Source organism: Equus przewalskii, chromosome 6, assembly GCF_037783145.1.
Source record: "Equus przewalskii isolate Varuska chromosome 6, EquPr2, whole genome shotgun sequence".
In the NCBI taxonomy this organism is placed as follows: domain Eukaryota; kingdom Metazoa; phylum Chordata; class Mammalia; order Perissodactyla; family Equidae; genus Equus; species Equus przewalskii.
In genome coordinates this window covers 28,961,214-28,984,892 of record NC_091836.1, presented here as the reverse complement: position 1 = coordinate 28,984,892, position 23,679 = coordinate 28,961,214, and the positions used below count along the sequence as shown (strand labels likewise).

Sequence of the window (23,679 nt, the reverse complement as noted above, 5' to 3'; positions counted from 1 at the left end):
TGACAAGAATAGAACAACATATGTTGTTGGACTGTCAACTATGTATCAAGCCCCGTGCTTTGTAGTGGAAATACAGAGAAAAAAGACAGTCCCTACTTGCAGGCAGAGCAATGTCTAGTAGCCAGACTCATACAAAAATCATTGCAACACCCAAGTCAGTGCTGAATGCACAGGTTACAATGGTAGCAGAAAGGAAGGGCAGAGATCAATTCCACTAGTCCAGGGGCGAGGTAGGAGAGCTGGGGAAGGTTTCACAGGGAAAGGAAGACCTGAACTAGGTCGCATGGAATAAGTAAGTAGCATCACCATGGAAGGAGTGGACAAAGGGAGAAAGCCAGTAAAGCTGGAGAGAGGGGTAGGAGGGGAACCAAGAGGGCCTGGTGCCAGGCAAGGCAAGAGAGGAGAGAGCTTCTGGAAGGAACTGTCCACTTTGTCAAGGGGCACACTGAGGTCCAATAAGGCTCATGGGTTCTCCTTGGTTTCGTCCATTGGGAGGGGTCAGATGTTTTAGCCAGGACCTTTTAGTGCACAGGTGGGGAGAAGCCAGACCCTGGACTGAGGACCGAATGGGAGGGGAGGAAATGGAAGCTGAGGCAGTGGGATCACTGTGGTGTGGAAGAGGCGAGGGATAGGGCAAAAGCCACAGTGATGTTGCTGATATCTTAAAATATAGGATAAATGTGAGCATATGTTTGGATTTTGGGGGGAGAGCAGCCGGGACAGAAAAAAGGAGGAGAAAAAGGATAATCCCAGAGTGGCTGAGGACAGATGGGATCAAGGCAGAGATGGAAAGATGACCAGAACATCCGTGCAGCTGCAGCTGTGGCTACAGCTGGGGGTAAACTTTTCAGTGGGGGTTTTAATTTGGGGCTGGTCACTGCTGATTTCTTGCTGAGGTGGCAGGTAAAACAGAGCTCGTTGCAAAGGGGAGTGAGGAGTGGGTGACAGCGTGGCAGTCCTATTGGGAAATGGGAAAGAGATGGAGCACGGAAGAGCACAAGGACCGGCAGGCAGTGTTGTATGGAGGCCTGTATGGGGCTGGACTCCCTGGTTTTGGAGGGGCACTGTGCAGTTATGAACCGTGCTGAGCTGCGTCTCCAGAGCCGATTAGGAAGGAGGTTTTAGGAAGATCCAGAGCTGGGAGATTGAGAAAGAGGCTAATGTACTTTAACACCCAAATTCTGCAATCAGCATGTAAGGATTTGTGTGCCCTGTCTCGGAGGTAGAATGGAGGTAGAATGGGATAAGGTCTTCTTCCTTCTTCTCAGACTCCAATCTGCTTGAAATTTATATTAACCTAGTTTCTAAGCCACAGGTTTGGGAATTAAAATTAAAATTAAAATTAAAAAACTTATTCAAAATCCCTGAGAAGGAAGATGCAATTCTTGGGCTCACGTGACTCGAGATATCTCTACGGGTGTAAGGCAAAAACATACTCAAGATGGAAGAGCTGTCATTGTTTCTCTTAGCGACCTGGTACCTTCGCCTGGTTTTCTTTACAGTACTACATCTTAAATAGTCGTTGTGTAAGACTTTGTCGTTCAGAAAACATTTTTCACATGTTTCTTTGCTGGACGGTTTCAGAGAAGAATCTGAAGCCCAGAGGTTAAGTGCCCTTTCCATGGCTGCATCATTAGTAAGTGAGGACGCATTAACCCAGATCTCCTGCCCTCGAGACTGGGACTCTTTCCATTGCACTGTCCTGTGGGTGCTCCACCCTCTTGTGGGATTTCACAGGTTTTGTCTGGAATGACTTTTGTATACGCGTGAGCCTGTGAACTTGGCCCCGTGTGCCAACACTATGGTCATACCCCTTTGAAGGTTTACCTCAGTAGCTTCTGAGTGTCGGAGAGTCCATAAAAACTCCAACATAGCCATAAAAATGGCCACGATTAAGCCACAAATAAGAACCACAAAGATTCCACCAATATTCTCCATTCCCAGTCCTGGAAGAAAGTGAGAACAAACAAAAAATAGTGTCAAAGAGCTGGAAGACATACTCATTCTGCCAAAAATGCTGAAAGTCACTTGAACGACCAGAACTTGGGTCTTGTAGATGCTTTACACACGTATTCCTTGATGAGATATAATTATTCTTCTGAGTAAAAACAATGCAGCACAGCTGGAGTAAAAGAAAGGAGGGGGCTCGAGCTGCAAATGGAGGAGACTGGTGAGAATCGTCCAGATGGCTGACTGGGGTGGGAGGTGAGGGTCATTTTAAGAAAAAGGCTCAGGAAAATTTGATTTAGCCTATAGAGACATGATACCAAAACCCCTGTAAATTCTAGCAATTCCATTAAAAATTTAGTCAATCTTCCTAATATCATGTTTGCATGATAGAAAGCAATTGTTTTAGCCAAACTGTGGATAGAAAAAATTACGTTTACCGATCTGTCAACATGTTACTAAAATACTTATTTGGAAAGTAAAGGTTTTATCTCACCAGGCCAGTGGTTCCCAAACCTGGCTGCCATCAGAACCACTTGGGAAGCTTGTTAAAAAGATAGATTCCTAGTCCTGACCCAAGACCTACTGAATCCATATCTCTGGAGATGGGGCCCAAGATCTGTATTTTCAAACGCATTTCACAGGTGATTGAGGCCTAAAGTTAGCTTGCAAACCGGTATTTTGGGAAGCATTGTACATGACTGGAAGTTCCATGAAGTCAGGCATAGTTTCTGCTCGTATCTTCATTGCCCAGCACCATACCTGGCACATGGTATATACTCAATAAACATTTGTAGAACTATATGGTTGTTTCATTTCCATAGTGTCAAACAGTGAGTTTAGGCCTGTAACGGGATGCTTTTCCGGTTTTGGAGAAACTCAGACTTTAGGGGAGTGTCATAAACATCTGAAATCCTGAGTCAACAGAGGCCACTATCAGAAACCAAAAAGCATCTTTTATCCAGGAAGATGCCAAGAGGGTAGCTCACATCCTGTGCTGTTCCAGAGTGCTGGCACAGCGGAGCGTCTGTTTAATCAGGAGTGCGGTCATGGGACGTGGAGCCGTGTCACTGCTCGGGAAAGCCGGCTTCACACAACACTAAGAGATGAGACACGGTGGAGGAGCAGAAATCTGACACTACCTTCTCCACCTTGGGAAGCTGAAAAATTGTCTTCCCTAGCCATTTCAAGATGCCTTGGGTTTCCTCTCACAGAGCCTTGAGTGTTTTTCTTTTGTTTTAAAAATAACAGTGCAGGGGCCAGTCCTGTGACACAGTGGTTAAGGGCGCACCTTCTGCTTCGGTGGCCCGGGGTTCACCGGTTTGCATCCCGGGTGTGGACATGGCACCACTTGGCAAGCTATCCTGTGGTAGGCGTCCCACATATAAAGTAGAGGAAGATGGGCATGGATGTTAGCTCAAGTCCAGTCTTCCTCAGCAAAAAGAGAGGATTGGTGGCAGATGTTAGCTCAGGGCTAATCTTCCTCAAAAATAAATAAATAAATAAAAAATAACAGTGCAGTGCAGTGCCTGCCTATACTAATAATCGGCTACGATGGCTCTGAGGGCTCACGTAATGAATGCATCAGTGGCCTATGTCCTCTGATCTGCGGGTCCACACAGTCAACTCTTGAGTACCTGTGTGAATATGAGATCCTCTAGTTTGAATAATCAAAGTTAAAAACTCAATTCTAAGGGAAGGCACACGGGGTTTGGAGTAGATTTCTACCTCCCAGGAGGAAGGTGCTTGGGGTTCTTTTGAACACCTGCCCTTCTAACCTGGGACCATTTGGGCAGAAGGTTTTTGACCAAATGAGCATCAGGATCCATATGACTGGGGAGGACAAAAGGGACACTTCAGAGGAAATGTGCTAAGGATGGAGCCGGCACATGCAGGCAGATGCTCCAGCCACAAGCTTAAAGGTGGTGGGAACTGGGGTATTGGGATGTGCATCTGAGCATCATGGACAAACTAGCTTCGCCAGCGGTGCCTGTGGAGAAAGGCTGGATGCAGATCCCCACTGAAGGGGAGGTGACAACTGTGATACTAAGGATGCCTACCTGTTGAGGTAAACAGAGTCCTCAAGTGACTATGAGGTACTACAAGACTCTCCATCACTTTGGGACAGTGCTGCCTGATATAGGAAAGAGACTAGCATCCCTTGAAAGGCCTCAATCTCCCCTCCTGTTTCTGCAGAGAAGCTGTACTGCGCCCTCTCCAGGTCCAATTCTGCCCTCTGGGTTCTAGCTGCTTCCCCTGCCTCTCATGGTCTCCACCCGGCCCTCCTCAATCTTTTCCTCCCCACTGACTCTTTCCCTCGGCAGATACACACACTCATGTTTCTCTCTTCTTAAAGAAAAATAAAAAATCCTTTTTCCCCTTCCAGCTCTGTCTAGTGAACGCCCCTTCTCTTTCCTTCCTTCCCCGGCCGAGCTTTTTGAACAGTTGTCTATACCAGAACTATTTTAAGACATTTTAAAGCCCTGAAAATGCTTATATTTGGAGGCCTGATCTCACATCAAAGCAAGGAGAAGCAAGTGCACCCACATCTTACGTTAAATGCATTTTTAAAATTTTGCTTCTGCTGTGACTGAGTGGCAAGAAACAGTTAATTTATAATTGGCTGTGATTTCTCAGCAATCATTGTGCATACAAGGGAATGTTCGCAAAATGAGAAAAATAGAACCCCAAAATTGTTTCTAAATGTAATGAAGTTTTTATGAATATTAAATTTAAAAATTAATGAAGTCGAGACAATGTTACATTTTGGAGATATTTAATTAAACATGTCAATTTAATTTTGCCGGTTTCTTTTTGCACTTTGAAGCTAATAATTTTTTCAGACCTCAAACATAATTTTGGACGCTTGAAAAGCTTTTAGGTTCTTGGTAGTCTGTAGTATCTGAAGGAGAAAATAATTCCATTCTGAATTCACTTTTGTCTTTTCTATTCACTCCTCATCCCATGCCATTTTGTCTTGCACCCCCAAAACCACCCTCATCAAGGGCACCGATGAACATTTTGTTTCTAACCTACTGGAAATTTTCCAGTCCCGGTCTTAAGTGACCTCTCATGGCACTTGACATTGTCAACCACACCTCCTTCTTGGCTCTTTATAAAGCCATTGCTCTCTGCTCTCTTCCACTCTTCTCAATCGCCTTTGCTTGCTCTGAGCGAGCTTGCACACTCGCTCCTCATCTTCCTGCATTTGGTTTCTTGCCATTCCTCCATGCACTGGCCGTCACCAAGTCCTGCTGATTTTACCTCCTAAATGCTTTCCTGTTTCTTACCTTCCTATCTCTCCTACCACGTCCCAAGTTCAGGCTCTCACCTCTCTTGCTTGCACTATTGCAGCAGCCTTCAGAGAATGATTTCCCCACTTGTAGCTGTGTCCTCCTCAACTCTACCTTCTGAGTGATCTTTCTGAGATGCAAAATCTGACTGCAACACATCCTTTAGTGACTCAGAACTGATTACAGTTCCCAGTACACATCGCGCAGCTCCTACCTTCTGACCCTTTACTCCTGTCAGGACCTCTGCCTGGAAGAGGAACGCCCACCCCCAGACACACACCCGGCTAACCTCGACCTTTCCTTGGAGACTTAGCTCAGGGCTCACTTCCTCCAGGCTGCCTTCTCTGATCTTACCCGACTGTTAGTCATACCACTTTTGTATTTCACTGATAATGCGTCATGTAGCCCTCTAATATTGCATAAAATAATATGCTAGTTTAATGTTCTATATCTAGATTTCCCACCGGACCGTGAGCTCCTTGAGGGAAAGATCCATGTCTTGGTCAACTGTGTGACCCCACAGTCAGGGTGCCTGGCCCAGAACAAGAGCCCAATAAACGTTTGTTGGAAGGATGAGCAGCAGAAAGAGGACAAAGACATCCCAGATGTAGAAGCCAGTGTTATCAAAAGCTTTGGCTCCATCGGGTGATATGTATTCATTCCTAATTAAGTTTATGTTTAAAACAATAGTAAAGTGTGACAGTCCTCGTTGAGTGCTCCCAGCCTGGTCATAGAGGCAGATGGCCCAGACTGTACCGAGTGGCTGGCCAAAGTGGGACTGAGCATTGAGATGGGTAATCCACAATGTGGACTGAGCATTGAGATGGGTAATCCACAATGTGGACTGACTGTGCCCAGGTCCTGGACAGGCGGGGGTATCGGCAAGGGTGATAAACAGACAGGTGATCTGTGCTGGAATAATTCTGATTAGATCAGGGAAAGCTTCTCGGAGGAGCTGAGGTTTTAACAGGATGCTGGTAGAAACCATGAATCACTGAAACACCCCACAGTCTTTCTTTCCCAGCTTCTTGAGTTTCAGGGCCAGCATGTTAATCATGGGTGTTGGCTCCAGTGTGCTGATTCCTGGCTGAGTGGCCTCCTCCCCGCAGGAGCGAGGCTTGTATACCACTCATGCCTTTAGGAACTTATTGGAAAGTGAAAGCAAGAATAGACTGCTGGCAGAGTCAGAGATGAGAAACAGATGGAGCGGGGAGCGGGAAGCGAGTGTTAGGAGCCTGCAGCCGTCCCATTTAACACTGTCATCAGTCATTCTCCTAGAAGTCAGATGCCTTCCATAGCACACAGCCATTACTCAGAGGAGCTCGGATGTGGACTCCCTCTAGCCCGACCACAAGGCCTTCACCGCACCCAGACACCCTAGCACCTGCAAGGGGGACACCTCATCACCCCTCCCTTCCCTTCTTCAGACAGGATCACACAGAAGTCATCTAGACAGAAGGCTTTCAAACCGAGATTTTCTCCTGACGCTTGAGTCTCTGAGCCTCAGCTACGCCCCAGCCACAAGACTGTATTGACTGGAATACACTCGAACTGGCCCTGCAGACTCCTGGTTGATTGAATACTAACTTTGTCGTCCCTCACAGATTGTCCACAAATACCACCGATAGTTGACAAATGCAAACGAACTACTTGCTTTGTCTCTAGAACTACAGAAGGGAATGGGAACCTGGAAGGGAGTGCCTTGAGTGGATCTGAATCTCCTCCCACCCACCTGCTCTGCCTCCAGGTCTGCCCGGTACATAATCACTTCTTGGATTCAGGGGCACGTATGTCTCAGGCCTTAAAACCCTCATATAGCTCAGGTAGCACTGTGGAAATTTGCAGCTGAGATGCAGGGAAGCTGCTTTTGAATAAGGAAGGGGTAGCTGTAGCCTGAGAGGCAAAGAGGCAGAGGCACAGGAGCCACGGAGGCAGGTGCAGAGAGAGGAGACTGGCGCCACAATCCCATCAAGGGACAGTGTATTTGCTCTTGAAGTCAGTCAACACATCTTTCTGGAGGAGCTTCCCTGAGCTGAGCACTATGCCAGGTGCTGCAGCTCTGGGCAATGTTTCACACTGAAAACTTTCGACAAGCACAAGGATTCTTTGACCAGTATGACTTTCAAGCACTTTCTATTTCAGAGTTGCATTCACCTAAATCTATGCAAATACATTAAATGGTCCTGTCTCCATGGACTTATTTGCTGTAAATAGCAACCTCAGGTGCCCTTGTGTGAGCTGACCTGTATGACCTTCCCAGAAAACCTAAAGTGATTTGTCATGTTTGCACTGCTGAGGACTGTGAAATGCAAGCTTGCCATTTCTTCTTGCATTCACTGTGACATCCGTTGACCAGACCTAGTAGATTCTAGAGATAGTGATGGAAGAAGAGTAAGGAAAGGGACACAAAATACAAGAGGGATGGGAGAGGCATCTCATAAATTTCACAATATTTCTTTGTTTTTAAACTGATTCTTTTTTTTTGTTTAAGATTGGCACCCGAGCTAACATCTGTTGCCAATCTTCTCTGTCTCTTTTTCTTCTTCATCTTCTCCCCGAAGCCCTCCAGTACATAGTTGTATATTCTAGATGTAGATTGTTCTGGTTGTGCTATGTGGGATGCTGCCTCAGCATGGCTTCATGCGTGGTGCCATGTCCGCACCCAGGATCCGAATCAGTGAAACCCTGGGCCGCCGAAGTGGAGTGCGAGAACTTAACCACTCGGCCATGGGGCCGGCCCTGCAATATTTCAAAACACAAGTTATGGGAGAGGCACTTTACAATTTTCCAAAATATGAGCTCAAGCGCCTCATATTTTTAAGCATTCACGATCTCATTCAATTGTCATCAAAACCTGTAAAGAAAGTCCACAGTTAAAGAAAGGGAAATTCAGAGAACTTAAGTTGCCTAAGTTTTGATGGCTAAGATATGAAATCTAGGTAAATCCGACTGCCCAGATAACATTCTTTATAAAAATGAAGCTGGGCTTTTTGAGCGTTTACTATGAGCAAGGTTACTGTGCTAAACATTTTAATCCGATCCCAGCAGTCGCCCTGTGAAATTGGCACTCTATTACTTCCATTATCCTGAGAGGGAAACCAAGATCCTGGGGTCAGGCAACCCGCCCAGGGTCCCAAGGCTGACAAGGGCATGTGCCAGATCCAAACTGAAGCCAGAGCCTGGGCCCTGACCCCCACCCCACACCACCCCTCCCCAAAACTTGGTGTCCCTTGTGCTACAGGGGCGTGATCACAGAACTCAACCGGGCACCCTGATGACTGAATTCATTCCTGAGACAGCTCCCCAGAGTGACCGGGGAAGAGGGTCTGATGTATGGCCTATTATTTCCACTTATAAAATCCTCTTCTTTCCTTGAGAACAATATATCCAATGTTTGAATTGATGATTTATTGACTTAATCTTGGCTCAGTTTCCAGGCAAAGTTGGGCTGCAGTCTTTCTAATTGCTGACCTCCTTTGATGCAGACACACTGGGCCACCATTTGCCTGTTCCTGGTCGTGCTTTCTGGCACCCCCCTGCGCTTTCTCCATCTCTCAGCAATCAATCTGATTTGATTAGGGAGAGGTTTCCTCTGCAAGCATCTCTTCAAGACACTGTCTAAACTCCCATATTCGGGTTTCCAGTCTTGGCTGCCTCCAAAGAAAACAGAGAGAGCCAGGACAATCGGGCTGGGCTCCCTGAGAAGAAAGAGAGAGAACTGTCTCCAGAAACCCCCCTGTCATCACTTGCCTCCACTCTTGCTAAGATGTCTCACACTTTCATTCCCGCTGTGCCAGAACAGCAAACTTCCTGCTCTCTAAGGATTTTGTGAGTCAATGCCACCGGCCTTTTTTCCATCCTTGAAAGAGGACCCTGATTTTCACAGCCTGGTGGTGTATTTATGTGCCTTTGAAGCCCGATTGTGAGCTTGTGTTTTTCGAGATAAAGGTATTTAATTTCCTTGGAATTTACCGACTACCTTTCTGTCTAGCAAGTGTTCAGCAAGGCCTTCGGTAATCCAATCCCCTTGAATCAGGATGCCGGCATCTGTGAGTGGCTAGCGATATTTCTTTTTATAGCAGTTGAGTGAGAAAATAAATAAAATAAGTGTTTTTGGAAAGAAAAGGCAGAAGAAAATGAAACAGCCTGGAATGAAGCCTGCTTCTTTTCATAACGCTCCAGTCTTGCACAGGATCTGCCATTGCGTTTATTTACCTGCGTATGAAGGTACATGGTCACTGAGCTATAGGCAGGGAGAGAAATATGGGGAGAGGAAGGGAAGGGGTGATGTTGTGGTTCCCACTAGAGCCAAGTAACACCTGGCAAAAAGACTCAGGATTGGTGGCATCATCCCAATGTTAGGATTCTTCTCTGGGATTTGGCAGGGATGTTTGAGCTGTAATATTGGATTAGAAGTGGGGTAGCTCCAGATCCTTTTCTTTGAAATTTCTCGCATTTTAATAAGATAACAAAGCAGAAAAGGATTATGTTAGGCACCTCACATTGTGTGTACATTCGAATTGAAACCAAAGTGCCTATAGCCACTCTCACCTTCAGAGGTTTCCTAAAGAAGGGTCCCGCGCCCCCCCCCCCCCCGTTCCCTTCACCTCCATCCCTCTCTGCCTGTCCCATATTCTTCTCCTTCCTTTGGGCACAAGTGAAAGCCAAGTGACTCAAATCACGAAATGAAAGATTGCCTAGGAGCTGCTTTGGAAAGCAAATTAAAATGACTGCCCTTCGTTCGATTTGAGACACAAGGAAAAAGAGTGTTCCTGTGGCTCCATTCCTGGCGACCATTTAAAGACTTAAAGGAAAAGCTCTTTCAGGTCATGCTGGTTCTGTTCTTCTGCCCCAGGAGGGGGGCTCCTGAGCAGTGAGTGCTGTTCTGTAAGTCTGATGGCTAACTCGCCAGATAGAGACCAAGCGACGACGGCGCCTCTTGTTCTAGCTAGTGCTTCTCGCTGGGCTTGAAGGAGGTCACGTGGGCCTTCCCTGGGCCAGGGAGCCTTTTAGCCTCTCTGAGTAATGTTTGTTTGGGCTTCAGCCATGGCAGAAATGGGGCCACTGCATTAAACTGGCATTAACTGCTGTGGCTGGGATGGGAGCCGAAGCCCTGGCTCTTACAGTGATTTGTATAGCATCTCCCAGACAGCTCCCTCTTGGACATTATCACTTATTAATACAGCTCACCCTCTCGTGCCAAAGGCAGACCACAGAGAAGCAAGTTAACAGTGGCTGGTTGATAGAACCCTAGTATCCTCTGAAGATTTGGGACCTGGGTAGGATGACTTCCACTGTTAATTTTCCCTTTTCATCCACTCAGTTCTCATCTCTGTGCCGGGGAACATTTGGTCCCCAGGTGCAGAGTGGACAGAAGCCTCCTGTTTACTGCTTTCCATCTTCCATGGGAGCCTGGTCTCCCTGTCTGTGCCCCATCTCCACCCATTCCAGACTTTGCTCTCAAATCAGTCTTCCTAAAGCTCTGTGGAATGGAGAAGCTTCCAAAGCCAACCACTCTGCAAAAATTATAACAATTTTTGTATAAAGGTACCTAATTTGTACCTCAAACTCCCATTGCCACCTGATTGCCGAAAATGTAGAGACTTCTCAGTCATTTAGGTTCAAATTCAGTTACATGCAGTGTTTTCTCTGCTTTCCCTTCACTCCTGGATGTATTTCAGGTCTGAGGTTGGGAAGGAGATCAAGTATCATGGGGGCGGGGTTAGGTGTCTGCTCTTAAAGCTGGATTCCACTTAGATTTCCTGTGGTGCAGGAACAGACAGGCCTGTCACTAGGCCCTCTCTGCCCTGGGTCCCCACGTGCCATCTCTTATGCCCCCATTCCACCATGCCATGACACATATTTCTGGGGTTTGCCAAACTCCAGAAGAAAGAAAAATCTCTTTATCTCTTGAAATCCCCAATGAATCTAGGAGTTCTAACTGCCACTTGCCATCCCCTAGTAGGGCACAAGCCTCTTTCTGAGGGACCGTCCACATTCGAACACTCTTTTCCTGCTCAGAAGCTCCCTGTCGGGCCAGGGCATCTTTTTATCTGGTTTGCACACTGGGTGGCCTGGCTCTTCTGTTTTGTTTCTCTCTCCAACTTCTGGTGTCAGCTTTACGCCAAGCTTCCTTCGGGTATTGGCCTTCTGTATTCCAAAATACCATTTCTAGCAAATCAAAAGTGTTGACTTCTAAGAACATTGTCTCTGCTGCCTTGTAAGAGCTTCTTTTGGAATTTAAAGCCAATAATTTGACTCTTTGTTCCTCCTCAGGCAATGACCGTCCCCGGGACCATGAATGCCACTAAGCGCTCAGAATTCCATCCCACAGCAGCTGCTTTCATCATGCCACATCTCACCCCAGAACCTTTGAGGTCTGCAGCCAATATTCTCAAACCTGGTCCAGTGTGCCATTGGTGTGCTAAGACATATGCAGAGCCCTGGGAGGTTTATGGGGCATCTTCCTGGGGACACTGATTTTACTTAGAGTTTAGGTGGCAAAAGCATTTTTATATTAAATAAACATGCCTATGTTATGTTGTAAGATGCAAAATTCACATACTTTTTTTAGGATAAAACAGACTTTAAGGAAATTCCGAGCATGGTGGGCTGCTTTATACATGTCTCCCGGCCCCCAAGAGTGCACACGTCGTCTCCTCTGCTAGTCATTCCTTCCCTGGGAAGGTTTGAGACGTACTGGTTTGCAGTCCAAATGCCTTTACTCAGTTTCCAATGCCCTCTTAACTCCAACCTCATCCTACTTATTCAAACCAATTTCTGAGTGTACTAACTGTGCTCCTCAACATTCCTAAAGCAGTGACTCCTAATGGATGCTTCAAGGTCCAGGCCAAGTGCCTCTGTAAAGCCTTCCCCGGTCATTGCTCAGAATTAAGCACTTCCTCCTCCGGGCTTCAAAGCCCTTTCTTTACAGCTCTGTTAAAGCATTCCTACAGTGCAACCATCATAGTAAGTATTTGTGCTTCTCTCTAGGTTCTAAACCTCCTGAGGGCATGCCTTATTCCTTTCCGTAATCTCAGAGCCTAGTACAGTGCCTGGTAAAGAAAGGTTTACAATGTTTGTTGAATGCAATGGGGCCTATGTGAACGCTTTCCATGCCAACACCTGGGGTGTCTGGGTTCCTGTTTGGGAGGAAACAGATATAGGGAGTGGTACAAGTCTGGAGGTCCTTGAGATGATTGCCCACTCATTCATTCGTTCATTTATTATTCATCCTTTCATCAAATACTGATGTCAGAAGATATGCTGGTCACTGGGATACAAAAATAAATAAGACACAGTCCCTGTCTTTGAGTTTTTCAGAGTCCATGGGGGACAAATACCAAGAGACACAAAATAAACGTCTTAAGTGTTGATTTTAGAAGAGCTATCTGGCCTTTGGTTAGTACAGGATGGTCAGGCACACCTGTGGCTGTGGACACTACTCAGATCTCTCATGGCACCTTAATAGCTCCTTTAGGCCCAAGTTTTGGAATAAAATTAGTTCTGATTTCCTTTGTGCTGGGCACTTTGTTGAATGTTTAACATGATTTATTTCATTCACTGTTCACAAGAGCCCTCTATTTTCATCTCCATTTTCCAGAAAAGGAAACTGAGGCTCAAAGATGTTTCATGGTGTGTATAACAAGGCCATCTATGGAGTGGAGTCCATTTGACCCAATGCCCATGATCTTGAACCCTATCGAAACTGCTTCAGGGAAGAGAACCAACCTAGTCACTGTCAGCAGAACAAACAGGTATGCAGGAGGGTGACAGTTTGATGATCTCCATTCTTGGGTTGGGAGAGTGGTGGTGGGGGGCGGTGGGAAGAGTCCCTTGGACTTTGGGTGACATCTAGAATGGGAGAGAGATGATCTAAATCGAGGTCCCTAAGTGAACACTGTCAGGCACCCAGATTCTGTGTCATTATCCCTGTACTTGCCAGTTTTGCTGCCCTCCAACTGTTTCTCTGCAGGATTAGCAGTAGACATAAATAAACACAAATAAATAAATATGTGCACAAAGGGAAGGATCTGTGGCTGGGTTTAGGGGTCAGGGATGAAAGGGAAATCTAGAGCGATGGGATCAACTCAGCAGTGAGTCTCAAGGGGAAATGGGCTCCAAGAGATCAAACGGGATCAGGTTTACAAAGGAAAGGAAAGCGAGGAAACTGCAACCAGTGGGAAGGAGGGGAGGAGGGAGACTGGTAGTGGGCCAGCGCTGGCAGCCTGGGCCTGGTGGGGCCATGCAGGAATCGGTGGGGCTCCCTGCACTCCTCTGAGCCCTTGCTCTTGGCCACCTCCCATTTTGCTCCAGCCTCCCTGATCTACAGTGTCTCTGTGTCAACGCGTAAGTTCAGTCAGCTGTTCTGAGGCAGCAGCAACTGGACTGAGTGGAGAGCTCTGGGTGTGAAGGCTACTCGGGAAGTAATTAAAGCACAGTTCCCTTAGTCACTTTCGTGTGGCCCAGGTGAACACAGTAATCGGCAGCTTTTGACAGCTATCAGTCAGTAGCTTTAATCACACATCCCACAAACATTTATTGAGTACCTACTCAATAGCCTCTTAGGGGAGGCTGGGACAGAGAAACAAATGAGACTGGGTCCACATCTAAGGTGCCATCAACCAGGCAGAGGAGAGCAAGAGTTGCCTGAGGAGTTGCAGAGGAGACCAACACCACAGGAGGCACTCAACCCACTGTGGGGAGGTTGCTGGTAGAGGGGACCAACGGCATCTCAGGAGATAGACACTTGGACAGCGCTCCTATTTCACTTATCTGTCAGAGGAAGGACCCAAGGTCCCTCTGCTCTGGGTCTCAGAGCCACCTTTCTGTTTGGTTACTCCAGATCAAAGCCATTACTGTTTCCCTCCATCTCTTTGGTAAGATAGTACTCTTCCCACCACCGCAAAGTTCATTGTTATCACAGAACAACATTGACCTATGTTAAATTATCAATAATCTCATTTTATTTTGAGTATTCCAGGTCCAGTCAGATTTAGATTGTTTTCAATTGAGGTATCTTTTTATGGGGAGGGGGTGGTGAAGCAGCATTTTGCTACCCACACCTTCCCTAGAACAAACAGTCAATGCAGCCCAGCTCTCCCCATGGGAACCTTTCTCTGCTCCACCGGCACCACCCAGGGTCCCTGCTCACAGTCCCGCCAACTGCACTAATTTCTGCCTCTGCACCCTTCCTCAAGGGGCTTATTGCTTTCAATGACCACCCCCCCCCCCCCACACACACACACAGCACCCTCCCTACCTATTCGGGTCCTGGGCATGTTCAACATCTAGTGCATTCTATCAAGTCCACAGAATTTTCCTGATACTTTTCCTCTGTACCGCCCACATTTCTTTTTTTCTCTGAACAGAGTTAGTCTCTTCCACACTTGACCTTTGGGGAGTGGAGAGCCAAGAAGTGTGTGGCCTCATTGGATTCCTGCGAGGGAAGGGGCAGCATTTCCTCTAAATTACAAAGGGCTTGCCCCCACAGGTCCTCATGCCTGAGACCTCTCCTTGCAGGATAGAGATCCATGATCCACATAGAGACACTCAGAAACACAAAGTCACTCATTCACTGTCTCGTCATGGATAATCATTCATGCTGAGCAGAGAGGGAAGCACGTGGTATCATTCATTTTACTCCTTGGCTCCCTTACTAGGGGAGAGCGTGCATAGGTAAATTTGTTGCATATTTTAGCAAGGCTGCAGTAGATTACTAGGGTGATCATATGATTTATTCTCCAAACCAGGACATTTTGAGAATGAATGGGGGTTCTAAAAATAACCAACAGGCATTACCTGATCTACAAGGATGTAATCTGGGACTATCTTGGGCCAACTAGGAGATGTGCTCGACCGACAGAAAATCCTGGCTGCCCAGGGACCCTCAACACTCCTCAGCTATGCATGTCAGTCAGTCACTGCTTTCTATGCAGCCTGGTCTAACATTCATCCATCCATCCATCCACTCATTCAATAAAATATCCATGAGCCAGGCCCTGTGGACAGCTCCATGTGGAAGACCAACCCTGACCTCATGAAACTTACATTCTAGTAGAAGAGGTGGAAAGAAAACAAACAAACAAATAGAAAATATAACATTAGGTAGAGATGAGGTCTGGAAAGAACAATAAAGCAGAGTTCAGGAGATGGGAGAGATGCGTGGGGCGAGGAGGGAAGACCTCTCTGAGGGCGCTTCCCCAGGGAGGCCAGGAGGAGGGAACAGAGCACAATTACGGAGCTGGGAGATGGAAGGGAGGCTTGGGGAACAGAAAGAAAAGGGGGAGGCTGAGGGAGAAACAGATAGGGTAGGGCCTTGAGGCCACAGAAAGCTTGAATTTTATTCCGAGTGAGATGGGAAGCCACTGGAAGTTTTGTGCAGGGCAATGCTGCAATCATATTTGCAACCTGAAAAGCATCACTGGTTACCGGTGGAGACTACAGTGTAGGGGCAGGAATGGAAAGGAGACTAGGCTCTTTGTATAGCCACACAGTTGTGAGGTGATAGGCCTGGGCCAGGGTAGAAGTGGTGGTGCAGGGGTAGGAGGTGGCCAGATTCAGGAGACATGGCAGAAGTGGCGTCTCTAGGACTTGTGCGCCAGGTGGGCATTAGATACCTACAATATGCCAAGACCCTGGGACTGGACTGACCCCTAGCCAGTCCCAGCCTAGCCCTAGCTTCCTTCAAAGCTTAGTCTCACTGTGTTCTAGAAATCATTGCCCATAATTGGACACCAGAAACGAGCTGCTTTGGTCCTTTCGGGCAGGAGGCAGAGGCCCTGACCGTCCTTACCTTTGGCTCTGTGATCTTCCTCCTTGGGGCACTTGCCTCCTTCCCACCATTTGCGCTTCAGAATTTCCAGGCGGTTGTTCTCCTGCAGCTGGAGAATGGCCAGATCAAACTCGTCCCGGAAAACCGAGCCTGCAGGGTCACAGGAGAGCCCAGAACACAGGATGTGAGCGCTCTCCTAGGCATCACTCTGCTCCCGTTCCAGTAAACATCCTTGCCACTTTGTCCACTTAACATCAGAAGGGGAATGACCTCCCCTTCTGAGGGAAGGGTCCTGTAGGAGCACTGTTCTCCACTTTGCTCATTCTGAGGACTTCCGTGGAGAGGGGGCAGTTCTGGCTTCATGCAGGACACTCAGGAATTTCTACTTTCCTTCTCTCCGCCCTAACTGTCATGTCCAACCTATGGCTAAGACACCAGTGTGGTCAAGTGACAGCTTTCCAGGCAGCTGTGCCACCTGACCTCTCCACCTAGGCACCACCACCTTCTACCCAGGTTAACCAACCTGCCCACTGATGAGGGCAAGCTGCTTGTACAATTTCCCATCCACCTCCAGGAAGCCAAGGAGGGAAATCTTCTGTGTCAGAAACCTCCCAGTTGGTCAGTTGTCTATTTTCTACTTTACCTAAATTAATTTTTCAGGCACTTGTAATTCTCACTACATTACATCTGGCAATTGTTTGCCTATAGCAGCCTCCAGTGAGAGAAGAGCTACCCCAGAGTGTGATGGAAGTGTCCTCTCCTCCATCCGTGTGGAGGATCCTGTCACCAGGCATCCCCAACTGTTAGAGCTGCCTGCTCAGGGCCCCAGAACCCACTGGCGTCCATCACCCCTTTCTGCCACTCCTCCCTGCCTTCTCAGATAGAAGCCTTCTGTTCAGTGCAATTGTTCTTTAATTTTTCTGATGGAATATGGTCAAGGAGCTTTGGTTCTGGAATTTAGGTTTAATCACAAAAACAGGTTTAAATGAAACCATGGAAAGCTCAATGCCCAGCACAGGCTGAGCCCTGAAATCATTAAGAAATAGCTGCCAAGAGGCTGGAAATCAACTAAACTGCCCAGGTTGCTCGCCCAAGCTCTTTGAAGGCCTGATGTGGACAGATGCCTTGGGGAAAAGGCTATTGTGAAGGATTCAGGTGGAAGCTTGGAAAAATTGGCCTGTGCTCTCAACTTTAATGTGCAAGGGAATCACATGGGGATCTCGCAGACCTATAGACTCTCTTTCATTGGGTCTGGGATGGAGCCCGAGATTCTGCATTCTAACAAGCTCCAAAGAGGTGGCCTGCTGCGGGGCCACGGAATGTACTTTGACAGGCAAGGAACTAGATGAGCTCCCAGATCTCTTTGGACTCTGACAGCCCATGACTACACACACAGAACTTTCCCTGCTATAGATGCAACTATGCTTGAGCATGCAAACCCCAAGCCTCCAGAACAAACTGGGTATGTGTAACTGATTTGGGTGAGCATCAACGACATCTCATATATAGTAGGTACTTAATACACATCGACAGTAAATGGCTACTTGAGCTAACAGACGGTGTTAGATGGTGAGACTAATGAACATTCTAAGTTTAGAGACAACGGTCCAGCCCAACAAGGCACTTCAAGCAGTTTTCAAGGCATTTTCATCCCAACCTCAATAGCACACCAGGGGCCCCATGAAAGGATTCTTTTGTTTACTCCACATTTGCCTACTTAGCTCCTAAACCCCCTGACTAGTTTTCCATCTCATTCCTTATTCTGTTTCTCTTAATTTCCCTAGGTCCAACCACATTGCCTATTCTATAAATATGCCCTTACTTCCCACTTAAGGATGATACACATGCTTGTCTTTCCTGGACATAACCTCAGCTGGACCTAAATTCCGTCTCATCAATGGACCGTACAATGCTCTTGCCAGCCTGATCTGAGAACCTGGGCTAGCCCACAGCTCACCTCCCCCACCTATCCTGTCCTGCCGAGCTGGTGGGACCCATTGGCAACACGGTCTGGTAAGTGAAGTACTAGGTTTGGAGACAGGCATCCCAGGCTTAAGCTCAACTTCTCTACTCATTCTGTGACCTTGGACAAGTAACTCATTGGCTCTGAATCTCAGTTCTATCCTCTAGAATGGGAAGGACCACATCTACCTTGTAGGTACGATGATTAAGTGAGTTCACACATGTGAAAGCATCATGTCAGATACAGGACAAAGGCATTTCCCTCCCTTTTTCCTTGGTTGTTGATGAAAATTTCTAGAGTCAGTCTGCTTTATGTCAACTCTCTATAGGTTTTTTCCATGAAAGTTTTTGAAGCATTTGACATTTCAGTTAAACTTGGTAAATTGCTAGAGTGTTATCAAGGTGCACTTTAAGTTCATTTTGTGGTTCACTCCACCACCTAGAAACAAAATGTCAGTCAATGAATTTCTCAAAGGGGCCCTTAATCTGTGGTATTAATGGACATCAATGAAATATGGTGGTAAGTGGAGGGTATGTAGGTTTATGAGTGCCCTGAGTGAGGCCTCTGGGTTACAGAACTGCTAATGTCAGAATGTAGAGAGTTCAAGGATGAACCATGTTATTATCTATGTTCATTGGCTGGGTTTCTGACCAGTCTTTAAGAAGAAATCTGCTTTTATCAAATAACATAGAGAACCATGGAAAAGATGGGGAGGGCACTAATGTTCCTCCAAACAGTCTAGGTGGGAGTCACTGTGGTAAGGCAGGTGCCAGATTACCAGGTTTAACCCTCACAATAACTCTATGAGGTAGGTATTAGAAACCTAATTTTACAAATGAGATAAGTGATACTCAAAGAAGTTAAATAACCTAACCAAGGTCCCAACAACCAGTAACCAGGGTACGTTGCCTGACTCCAAACTCATACTCTTCACACATCACAGATACAAGTGAAACCTATGATTTATAGAGTTCTGACAGCAAAGATGCACATACTACATGTCAGTTTCCCCACATGATCTGATGGCCTCAATTCCCGTTGCTCCTGTGCTGTCTTGTACATCTCGTACGAGGACAGACTTGGACAAGGACAGCCCTATACAGCATGGCTCTCCACGATGTGTCGGGGAAGGGTGCATGTCCAAATCACTTGGGGAACATTTTCAGATCCTCTCCACAATCACAGCAAGCAGGTAAACACGCTCCCCCATCTTCTGATGGAGGTACCGTCAGCAGGGGAAGTCCTGAAGCATGAACATCTTTCAGAAAGCACAGCTGGGACACCTTTCTGGAAGCCAAACATCTCTACCCTCCTACAACAAACTGGATGACACAGTCAGCAGGCTGAATACCAGAGCTTTACCACCCATTCCCGGTTACCTATGCCGACTCGGAGTAGATGGATCGGTGAGAACCAGAAACGATTTGAAAGCCATCTCATCTAATCACGTCAGTTCCCTTTTGCAGTAAACCTTTCACCAGGGACACTAACAGGAGAATTAATTCATTTGAGTTTTACTTTCTCTTTCTTCCCAGTGCTAGTAGAGATGTCAATCAACAGAGAAATGGCCAAAGGGCAGGAAGCAGAAGAGGGGAGAACAAAGGCCTAAAGACTTCATCGAGGGCATCAACATGCCTTTAATAATTAATCAGTTAAGAACTAATCAATTAGCCCTTCAATAATTCAGGATTGAAAACTGATCACTGATTAGTGGAAGTATGTGAGTTTGCTTTTTTTTTGTCCAACCTCGAGAATGCCCACCTAATGTTGCATTCAATGCTGCATTGGGTGGTTCTAGCTACTCTGCCCCTGCCTGGATGAAGCTACCCAAGGAGGCTGTTCCTCTCCTGCATACCGACTGGCATGCCAATCCCATAGCCCTTGGTGTCCAGCAGGCCCCCAATCTGAGTGAGGTTGCAGTTTCGCTGCCGATAGTACTCATTCATGGTGGACTCCAGAAGGAAGGCGTAGTTGGAATTCAACACCCTGGCGATTCCCTCCTCCGTGCTCTTCACAAACACGCTCGGCTGCTTGGAATACATGTAATTCCACATGCGTTGGTAGGTCTGATAGCGGGAATTCTGAGAAAAGAACACAAGGAAGGAGGAACAGGAAAAGAGACAGGAAATGTTGATTTAAAAAGTGAGGGAATCAAAGTGAGCCTTATAATCTTGGCCCTGGGTCAGGCCGGGGGTGCAGCGGTTAAGTTCGCACGTTCCGCCTCTCAGTGGCCTGCGGTTCGCCAGTTCGGATCCCCGGTGTGGACATGGCACTGCTTGGCAAAAGCCATGCTGTGGTAGGCGTCCCACATATAAAGTAGAGGAAGATGAGCATGGATGTTAGCTCGGGCCAGTCTTCCTCAGCAAAAAGAGGAGGATTGGCAGTAGTTAGCTCAGGGCTAATCTTCCACAAAAAAAAAAAAAAAAAAAAAATCCTGGCCCTTCTGCTACTCAGTCATTCCCTCATTACATTCAATAACCTTTTCCCTTTCTGTCTCCCAAATGCCATTGCGTAATGGCAGGAGGAGGGAGTGCTGCCTTTGATAGCTTTTAAGGAAAGACAAAGAAGGAACAGGGTCCTATGGCACTGTTAACTCTGCCTCGTAGTTTGATAATTGGTTTTGCCTCATCTCCTAGACAGGTCTTCCATCGCCAACCTCCCTGTGCTGACAGAAGTAAGAATGGAAACTCTGGCTGTGTCCTTCACCGTCCTTCAGGTGGGGGCAGTGAACTCAGACTCATTGAGGACTTCTAAAGGGACACGACCTGAAAGAACAGTGCCACCCTCTTCTATCGACCTTAAACCAATTTATCAATCACATATCCAATGCCGGCTTCCATTTTAGAAATAACAAAATGCCAGAGAATTCTGGGGGTCTATGCAAATCCCGTGTTTGCATGATGGCTTCACTGGTCCCTGTGCTGAGAGGCACTGAGTCTTGTATAGAAAACACAAAACTGAAGGCCTTGGCCTTGTTTCATGTGAAAATGATCTTCTTGGGGAGTAGGTTGGTTAGACACCTCTGAACTTAAATCCACGTCCCTAGAGATCCTGAAGCAATGAAAACTACTCCTGTGTCTGGCCCGGCTCTGTCAGCTTTAGTAATCAATGCCTTGGTCTGCCAGCTAACACACCATTGTGGCAAGGCCTTCTCCTGATTCTTGCAAGGGAATTTCAGAGAAGCCAGTAGGGTCCTGATCTGTGACCTATCTGATCTGGGATCAAGGAAACCAGTTCATCTTCATTTAGCGTTCCTTATACCTCAGTCATTGTATACATTCTAATCTTGCTTTGTCTAAGTACCACCTAGAAAATTGAACACACTTAAAAAAAGTGTAAATGCATACATTAGCCTCATCCTATGCAGTAATATAAATAAATAAAAGTACAGGTTAGATTCACTGCATAATTTTTTTCTAATACTCATTAAAATACATATGAAAAGATCGCAGTTAAAAATAGTTCTGCCACATTGTACCTAAAATCATCTCAGTGCCACTGATCACTCATGTATAACACTCCAGGGCAGGCTGATATTAACCCAAAGTGCTTTGAGGACCTCATTCCAGAGGAACTTTGTGGAGCAGGAGAAAAATAGACCCCACGTGAACCTCCAAACTAGATGTTCAAAGGAGATAATGGGATGAAAAGAGATGTTCTTATCTCTAAGAGACAAACACCTCAACTTTATTCTGCCTAATTCCCAGCGCCCCATCCTGACTCCAGCTCAGTGTCGCTGAACAACCAAATGGCTTTACTTGGAAGAAGGTCATGCTGGAGCCTCCGTGGATTGTGCCATACTCAATGGCGGTCTGGTCAGCCAGGTCATCCACCGACTCAATGGGCACATCCATGCGCTGCACAGTCAGGAAGGCTGCCAGGTTGGCCGTGTAGGATGAGATGATGATCAGCGTGAATGCCCACCTAGGCAGGAGAAGACCAGGAAGTCATCATTGCCTGGGCACTGCCAGGAGTCTTAGCCCCCATCCCAAGTTCTGCTGTGGAGACCAGGTGTCCTTCTTCTGAAGGAGCTCTCTGCTTAGTGTGAGAAGAGGAAGGGGGTAGGGCATACGATGTCAACAGAAATGACTAGTGTTTATGAGAGTTGCCTAGAAGACAGTTGGTTTTTCCCCCTTATTTCCTAAAGGAGGTGATCATTGGGTTGTCACTCAGAAGAGGTGTATCCGTGCATATGAACAGTTTGGGAGACTGTGAGAAACGCACTAGAGCACCAGATAAGGTGCCAGCTCTGGGGGCTCTGTTCAGAGCTACAGCAGGGATGGGCCCCCTGCCTCCTCCTGATGCAGCCAACGCTCAACAAGCATCGCCATGTGCTGAGCACCTGCCACGAGCCCCACACACGCTCATGCACTCCCTCAACTCAGGGAGGTAAAACTCTTATCCCAGTTTTACAGATGCGGAAACTCAGAGAAGCGAAGTAACTCGCCAAGTAACCCACTGATAATTCCATATTTTAAAACCAGTTCTACAAATTGTAACAGCAGAAACTCTTTAAGACTAACTGGTGAAAAACACTTTTGAACTGCTGAGAAGTCGGAATTAGAAAACACTCTCACAACGGTCATGCTCTTCCAAAACAGAAGGTTGTTTTATGGGGTAGAGGGAACTCATTGAAAATTAGAATAGTTTTGTAACTCAGGCGGCACACACCCTAAAGCCATTAAAACCAGTTTGTTCTGTTAAGTGGGTTAAATAAGGCCTCTCCCACCTGGTCAGCAGTGTGGCTCTGCATCCCGATCCGTTTGTTTATAGGGGTTCAGAGATAGAAGGAAGCACAATTTGGGTCGGATAATCACAAATTCTGAATCAGTGGAGTCTGAATTAATGAGGCTTTACTCATCACGAAGACATTGCCAACTAAGGCACAGGGTTCACCACAGGAATCAGCAGGCGGCAGCTTCCAAGTAGATTTTCAAGAACAGGCAGTTCCGTTGTCCCCTGTGTCACTGTGTCCAAAAATTCCTGCAGGCTGCCTCCCAGGAGTGAGGTGACCCAGGCACCCACGGACTCAGTGGGCACATGGATGTGCCAGACCAGAGTAAAGTGATCTGGTTTTAGTTCTGGCTTTGTCCCATTCCACCTGTGAGCCCTTGGGGGAAAGCCACACGCCTCCTCTGGGCTCGTTTGGTTGTCTAATAAACGGGGATAATGTCTGCTCTGCCTGTCTTTGGAGAGTTGTGAGATCAAATGAGATAATAGGTCCTTGGTGACTAATAATCTGTAAAGGACTAGATGAACGCAAGATGTAGAGAAATGTAGAGATAGACCCTCAGCCTGAAGATGGAATGAAAATCATTTGGCCACCTTCCCTATTAGTGACCTGTAAGTGCCAGGTGTCCCTCTATCTTCCAGACCTGCTTTCCTTGCTCCTGCCTGGGATCTTACACTCTGCTGCAAGTTGTTTCTCATGACCATTCCCCAGAGGAGGCCAGGGGGTGAGTGACCCCCAGGCAGAGGCCAGTCTTCTGAAATGCTCAGCTCCACTTGCTAGTGCCCTGGGTAACGAGCCCAGGGTGTGGACATGACCTCTGAGTTGGCTGGGGAGGTTCCCTCAGCCCCCTGCTACACTCTAGCATCTGTTCCACCCTAGGTGGCCATGTGGCTGTTTATGCCACTGGTCACAAGGGGAGTCAGAGAGCACAGGTAGTTCAGTGCAAGCCCATTGCCTCTCCTGAGAAAGC

At 47.0% G+C, this 23,679-nt stretch overlaps 1 protein-coding gene across 15 annotated transcripts in view; it reads right to left on the bottom strand.

The window, feature by feature from the left end:
- Positions 1-23,679, bottom strand: part of GRIK4 (glutamate ionotropic receptor kainate type subunit 4) — a 413,573-nt gene that overhangs the window by 4,297 nt on the left and 385,597 nt on the right. For 13 of the 15 annotated variants that reach the window (XM_070625039.1, XM_070625048.1, XM_070625046.1 and 10 more), the window contains 4 exons: positions 21,736-21,901; positions 19,833-20,058; positions 16,036-16,164; positions 1,828-1,946 (listed from right to left, as the gene is read on the bottom strand). In XM_070625039.1, the coding sequence (XP_070481140.1) occupies positions 1,828-1,946; positions 16,036-16,164; positions 19,833-20,058; positions 21,736-21,901 (640 nt within the window). Of the gene's footprint in view, positions 1-1,827; positions 1,947-4,706; positions 7,980-16,035; positions 16,165-19,832; positions 20,059-21,735; positions 21,902-23,679 lie in introns of those variants that run through there. The other 2 variants (XM_070625053.1, XM_070625054.1) reach the window with 1 other exon arrangement.